This window comes from Fukomys damarensis, unplaced genomic scaffold (genome assembly GCF_012274545.1).
Source record: "Fukomys damarensis isolate Sample0158 unplaced genomic scaffold, DMR_v1.0_HiC HiC_scaffold_19, whole genome shotgun sequence".
Classification (NCBI taxonomy): Eukaryota; Metazoa; Chordata; class Mammalia; order Rodentia; family Bathyergidae; genus Fukomys; species Fukomys damarensis.
The window spans coordinates 61,432,468-61,439,766 of NW_022900931.1; the positions used below are offsets into that span (position 1 = coordinate 61,432,468).

The 7,299-nt window shown below is 50.2% G+C and overlaps 1 protein-coding gene across 2 annotated transcripts in view; it reads right to left on the reverse strand.

Moving 5' to 3' along the window:
* Positions 1-7,299, reverse strand: part of Plaur (plasminogen activator, urokinase receptor) — a 13,077-nt gene that overhangs the window by 4,762 nt on the left and 1,016 nt on the right. Inside the window, exons 2-3 of one of the 2 annotated variants that reach the window (XM_010623257.2) lie at positions 6,844-6,954; positions 4,938-5,075 (exon numbers count right to left, since the gene is read on the reverse strand). In XM_010623257.2, coding sequence (XP_010621559.1) covers positions 4,938-5,075; positions 6,844-6,954 — 249 coding nt within the window. Of the gene's footprint in view, positions 1-4,937; positions 5,079-6,843; positions 6,955-7,299 lie in introns of both variants that reach the window. The other variant, XM_010623256.2, reaches the window with a different exon arrangement.

Genomic DNA, 7,299 nt, shown 5'->3' on the forward strand with positions numbered 1-7,299 from the left:
AAAAAAAAAAAAAAAAAAAAAAAGATCTAAAAGTAGGGCAAATCAATATCATGGAAATGATGGCATGGAATGGAACTTGGGTAAGAGGCCTGGTGCTCTGGCAGCCATATTGTGCCTCCTTTACTTGCTCTGCCTCCTCTTTCATTTAGCAGCACTGGAGAACCTTGGCAGTGAGCTGTATCTCTAGTCCTTTTTCCTTTTGAGACAGGATCTTCTTAAGTCACTCAGGCAGGGCTCAAACTTGCAGCCCTCCTGGCTCAGCTTCCTAGAATGCTAGGATTAGGTGCATGTGCTACCATGCCTGACCCACACTGTGCCTTCTGCGACTAAATCACTAAAGCTATTGCAACTTCTGCACTTTTCTGTCTGTCTGTCTGTCTGTCTCTCATTTGGTCTGGCAGATGCCAGCGGCTATAATGTAAGGACACTAAAGTGGCACCACGGAGAGGCCTGAATGGCGAGAAACCAGGCCTTTGCCAAAGTCATAACAGGGTTTATCCTCAGGAGAGGAGTGACTTCCGGGGCCTGACTCCAATGTCACAAAAGACCCTGAGCCACAGCCACTCAGCTAAGCAGCCCCAGCACTCACGACTTCCAGCTCCCGTGTGAAACGCTCACTGTCTGACGTCTGGGGCCATCCATCCCGCAGCCACAGACAACTGCACACCACCTGACTTCCTGAGAGACCAAAGCCTCCCTGAGACCCCTGATAACTTTGCCTATTGTACCATCGTTCGGGTCCAGGCCAACTGGATCGGTTACTTTTCCCTGGAAGTCCTCGGTCATTCCTCTGCCCCCAGCCTTGGCACACACTGTCTCCCAGCCTGGCGCTGGTTTCTCCTTCCCAAACCAAGACATCTGGGCGGATCTGGGCCAAGGCTGAAGACAGGGAGAGGGCGGTCTGAGCCAAGGTTCCGGACTGGCAAGCTCACTGCAATTAAGGGAATCACTTTCCCAAAGCCAAATCGACTTCTTCAAAGAAAAATACCTAAAAGGCCAACAACTCACACTTCACTCATGAACTTCCATGAAAGCAAAAGTGCAAATTTCCATCCTGGCCATTCACAGGCTCACAGTCTCCTGTGAGAACTCTTCCTCTTAAACACCTCTTTTTATTTTGTTTTTCTTTTTTCCAATACTGGCGATTGAACCCAGGGTCTTCCCACTGAGCTACATCCACAGCCATTTTAAAATTTTCTATATTGAGATAGGGTCTTGCTAAATCATGAAGTTTCCCAGGCTGGGTTGAAACTTGTGATCCTCCTGCCTCAGCTTTCCAGAGTACTGGGATTATGGGCATGCACTACTGTGCCCAGTTCTTAGGCCCCTCTTCTGTGTGTGACTGTAGGCCTTCAGCCTGCTCCTTTTCTCACAGTGTAAAGTCTCCCACAGGCACGTTATCTGGTGAATGGCTTCATCTCTATCCATCCACCACTCACTCACAAACCTCCAGCCTCAGAAATTGAGTCTGAGCCCTAGAGCTGTCCATCCACTGCTCTTGGGTGCCCCAGTGATTCCGACATCTGAATCTCGACCTATTGTGCGATGGCTTGGATGTGGTTTTTCCAGAGAGTTCATGAGTTGGATGGAGGCTTAGGCCTCAGGGTGGCAGTGGGAGAGGTGCTGGGATCGTTAGTTCCCAAGACAGCAAAGCTGATGCCTCCCCAAACCCTGACTTGTCTCACTCCATGATTTCTCTTTCCGTCACACAATCCTGTCAGGATGTCATTAGTTGAGGGTCTTTTGCCAGAACCAGCCATGCTGTTTGGAATTTCTGCCTCTGAAACTGTAAGCTACACAAACCTCTTTTCTTTACAAAATGCCCAACCTCAGGCATCCCATTACAGTAACAGAAAATTGACTTATTCATGCCCCAGACTGAACTCTCCATCCTATCCCCAGGCCTGCTTCTTCTGCAGAAGTCCACAGGTCTGGGTGGTCCCATCTAGTCCCCACTTTCCCTTCAGTGCAGAAACCTGGCTGAGCCCTCACTCCCCCACTCTGTGCCTCAGGCTAGACATTTCTAACTTCCTGTCACCAGATTTTCAATTCTATTGCTCTGAGGTTCCTAATCTCTATTAAGCTCATCCTGTGAGTTCTTCATTTCAGTCACTGTTTTACATTTTCCACTTGACTCTAAAAATGGATTCCAGATGCTCAAACGTATCCTTCCCTCTGTTTTATTGAATCAACTGATCATTACCATTTTAGGTTTCCTGATGAATAACTCCAATGTTGGAATCACTGTGAGTCTGTTTCTGTTGTTCAGTTTTTCTTAGTTTCTGGTCAACTGGTTTTAAAAAATTGTTCTTCAGGACGCCCGTATACGTTTTCACTAGATGCCAGACATTATAGGTGAAAAATGTAAAGGCTCTAAAGGATGTCTTCTTCCAAAGAAGGTTAGGTTTTATTCCTGGCACGAACTGCTGGGACTTTTGAGGGCTGATCTCTTTCAGTCTTGCCCTTATGGCAGGGTGAGGGCTCAGAGGAAGGTGTGGGCGGTCACCCAGGCCCCTTCAGCTCAGTTTCTCCATCTCCCTAGCGTCACAGGCCTCCTGAAAGCCCTGTTCTGCGGCCTCCCAGTGTCTATTTTCTGCTGCGTTTCTTGGAGCCTCACCATACGTACACGCAGCTTGCCAACAACTCCAGGGAAATTCGTTTGCAGATCTGGGGACCCCCTTTCCTGCAGCCCCATCTATTCCAGGATCCTATCCCTCATTTCCCAGACACTCTGGCAGCCCCCAACTCCAACCTGTCTTCTCAGTCTAGCAACTTCCTCTCCATGAGGGCCCCATTTCCCCTTCACAGCAGTGAATTGGAAAGCACACTCGGGGAAAAACAGGTTGCCTGTGAAACTCTACTTCTGTCCTTCCTTTATTTCACATACTGTAGTGCCTCCGGTGACCTTGCATAATTGTCATTCGTCCAGTTTGCAGCCATCGTGGGCAGAGGCCTCCTTTTGGTACCAGTGACTCCATCATGCAAGTCTCCTCCCCACAAGCCACCATCCCCACGGCCCAGAGCTCCTCCATTCAGGCACGTCTGTCCCTCTGCATGGCCGATGCGGCTGTTCCCAGGATGCAGTCCATATTCCACATCTCAGACTAGAAAGGACCCTGCCAGGTTCACCCTTCCTCCAGCCACGCCCTGTGCCGTACCACCTCCTCCACTGGCTGGTCCCCAGGCTGCTCCCACTGATGCCTCAGGTCTAGCTTCCTCCAGGAGCCCTTCCCTGATCTGAGTCAGGCATCCCCGATGGGGTCCACGGCCCTGACTGCCCTCACCCCATCCCCAACCCTCTGCCTGCACCTCCCCATTCCATCCCCTACTAAGCTGCTGTGTCACTGCCTGTCTGGTGGTGGGTCTGTCGCCTCCTCCCCAAGGCACACACTGGACTGCAAAGTCCCACGGAGGCGGGGCCCAAGACTGTGTCCAACAGCAGGTCCGCACAGGATGCGGCTTAATCACCCGCTGCAAGTTGCCACAGCAGGGTAAACATGGCAGGAGAAATGAGGATAAAAACTAGTTATGGTAGCACAGGCCTGAAATTTCAGCACACTGGGAGACCGAGGTAGCAAGGCTGCAGGTTTGAGCTCAGCCTGGGCAATTTAGCAACTTAGTACGATCCTGTTCCAAAACCAAAACAGAAACAAAATGAAAAAGGGCTGCTGCTGCAGCTCAGTGAAAGACCCTTGGCTCAGTGTGCATGAGAGAGAAATTGAGAGAGAGAGAGGGAGAGAGCGAGAGAGAGGAAGAAACCAAGTCTCGCTGCTGGTGTCCCTGTGACCCATCAGAGAGCAGCATGGCTCCAGGCCCAGCAAGGAACATGCTGGGCTTTGTCCCAGCACTCCACTACCTTGACTGTCCTTTCTGATTAGATGCATGTCTACCAGAGAGAGGAAGCCAGTGTCCTCTCTTGTCGCTACCTTCAAAATGAACACCAGGGTGAGCCCTGCCACCCCATGAAAGTCTATGCTTAGGACGGGTGAAAATGAGGCCGAGTCAGAATGGAGGAAGAAGGAAAACACAGTGCAAACGCAGGTGCTGTGCTTGCGGATGTCACTGTGACCGCAGTGGTCTGAATCAGTTTCCTTCCTCACCAGGCCAGACAGAGAGGATCTCTGCTGGTGCGCAGCACGGGTTCCTTCCTTCCCCATTCTTTCCTCTTCCCTGGGAAGTGGCTGAGAAGGAGCAGGTAGGTTTCTTGTTTTTTTTTTTTTTTTTTTTTTTTTTTTTTTTTTTTTCCAATTGACCAGAGCCTAAAGGGATTAGGGAAGTTTCTTGGCTGTTCAAGTCAGAGATCTTCCAGACCAGGGAATCGTCCCAGCCTGTTCTCCTCTCCTCCTTTATTCTTTCATTTTTAAATTTTGAGGTGGGTTTTTCTATGTGGCTCAGGCTAATCTGGAGCCCCAAACTGACGTGATCCCTGCTGCCCAGACTTCCCAGTACTGGGCCTACAGGTGTTTCCCACCATGCCCCGGTTCCTCTCCTCTTCATTTTCCTTAAGAACTGGGAGTCCCTGCTTTCATCTTGGCCCCTCAGCATCCATTGCTCAGACCGTCCTCAGTCCCCGGGGAAAAAATTAGACGAAAAAAACATCAGCAAGACAGCTCACCTCCCTCTCAAGCATGTGTGCAAGACGGTTAAGGGATGTTGTATCTTATACACAGCAACCACCCACACCATCGTGTAGGGCGGGAACGGGTTTACCTTTGGGAGGGGGCGTGGGTACAGCTTGGGAAGAGGACAGTGTTGATTTGAGGATGCGAGCAGAACTGTTTGGAATGCAGAAGGGATTCATTCGGCATTGGTATGGGGTAAGGCACGGAGGGAGTGGTGCTGGGTCCTGTAGGGTGGTTGGATAAGATCGCTCTAACACAGAAATGAGGCTGTGTTGAGAAGAGACTGGGGTGGGAATGGCGAACTGCACGACTCACCAGGTCTGGGCCGGTTGCACATGTTGGACCCGCACACAGTCTCTGTCAGGCTGATGATCTGCGGTCCCACCCGATAGCTCATCGTCCTGTTGGTCTTCTCCGCGTGAGCACAGCCTCTCTCCACCACCTCCAGCTCATCTTCTCTTGTGAACAATGTATCCTTAGTCTCCCCAGTGGCTTCCTGGGCCCAGCCCACTTCCAATTCCCCAGGCTCAGGGGCCGCCCACTCCCAGGACAGATTCTTGCCAGCTCTCTTGCTTGGGTCCGACTCCGTCTTTTCTAGAGTTATTCCGCCGCCATCCAACTCCCCACCAGCTCATGCAGTGGAGCGGGCCTGCTCTCTCAGTGACCCTAAGACTTGCTCGATCCTCTACCCCTTGTTTCCTCCTCTCCCTCAGCATGGTGATCTCAGAAGGGAGATGCAGATAAGAATTTAAAATCCCTAGGACCTCATACTTCTAAGCAAATGCTCTACTGCTGAACTACACCCCCAGCCCTCTCATAGGAACTTTTACAGGGAAATGCTTTAAGCTTACTGAAAAGAACAGGGGAATAATATAATAAACATTATGTATTTGTCATCCAACTTGGTAAAACATTAGCGTTTCACTATATTTGTTTTAGGTACTTTTTGTTTGTTTGTTTGTTTGTACCGGGGATCGAACCTGGGACCTTGTGCTTGTGAGGCAGGCAGTGGAACCACTGAGCTATATCCCCCTCCCTGTTTTAAGTACTTTTTAAAGGAAATGGAATTTTTAAAATACTCTGTTTACCCCTGCCAAATCCTATTCCCCTCATGCTTGATCCAGAAGCAACCAGTGGTAAGAAATTTTTACCCGATGTATGCATAATGATATATGTTATTGTTTTTCATATTTGAAAGCTTATGTAAGAAGGTATACTATGCAACATGTTTCTTCCTCACAGTCTTACATGTTTTGGTTTTTTGGGCAGTACTAGGGATTGAATTCCGGGGCACTCTAACACTAATCTACATCCCCACACCTTTTTATTTTTTATTTAGGAGACATGGCATTGCTAAGTGGCCCGGACTGGTTTCCAACTTATAGAGCCTTCTGTTTCAGCCTCCCTAATTGCTGGGACTACAGGCACATCCTACATTTCTTTTTTTTTTTCCTCCCTTGGTACTCGGGATCAAACTCAGGACCCTGTGCTTGTGAGGCAGGTGCAGTACCACTGAGCTAAATCCCCAGCTCCCCACATTTTTCACGATGTACCCACAAGGAAATGGTTCCTTCCCTTAAACTCTGCAGCGTTCCACCAGTGATCACACTGCACGGTCCTCTGCTGCTGGGATTGTTTCTAATTTACCCTATCACAAACAGTACTGCTAAGAACATCCTTACCCATGTGCCTGGGAGTTATGTGGCCAAGGCTCTCCAGAGTTTCTACATCGTAGGACTTGAACTACTCACTGCAGGGTATGCTAATCTTCTTCTGCACTAGATATTGTCCAGTCGCTCTGGGTGGCCCATTCCCTAATTCACTTAGCTCAGTGGTGCCGTGCCTGCCTCGACATCGAAAGGCCAAGTTCGATACCCAGTACTGGGGGAGGGGGGGTCAGCTCCCCTTCTTAGGGTGTGTGGTTCCACATTTTTTTCTTTCTTCTTCTTCTTTTGGTAGCAGGGATCAAACTCAGGAGGTTCCACATCTTTATCAATCTGTGTATTGTCGATATTTTATTTTTGGTGTTGAGAATGGATGCCAAGGTACAAACTAAGCGAGCCCTACCTGTGAGTTACAGCCCCAGATACTACTGTTAAAAGTTTAAATCCTTGCCAATCCCGTAGATATGGAATGAGGTCTCCTTCGTTTTTCTTAGTTTGTGCTTCCCTAATTTCTTGGTCACTCGCGCTGGAGTCGTCAGGGCGGAGAGAGAACTCACCTTCCCACACATGCATGACCGTGATCCTGCAGAGGTCCTGGCCTGGTGCACACTCCTCCACCTGGCAGGGCCCGCTACTCTTACACTGGAAGCAGAGCAGAGCCCAATAGGCTGGAGGAGGAAGGAAGGGGAGAGTCGCGGTTGGCCACATGCGCCAGGATCTGCTCTGTCCCCCTCCCATCCCCACACCAGGACTGGCACAGGGCCGGGTTCACTCCCACCCCTCAGCTCCAACTATGGGTTCCAGCTTGGGGTTCTTCTGTCCCTGTCCCACATTCTCAAAAGTCCTAGTCTTCGCCCTCCAGGCCTCGCCTAAAAATTGCCCCGCCCCTAGGCCCACCCGAAATTCTAGCCCCGCCCCAGCTTCCTAGCTAGAGTCCCAGTCGAGTCCTGCAGGCGGTTCCCTAGGATCCAGTACCTCCCTCTGGCTCCTCCCCCACGTCCTATCCCCGCCCA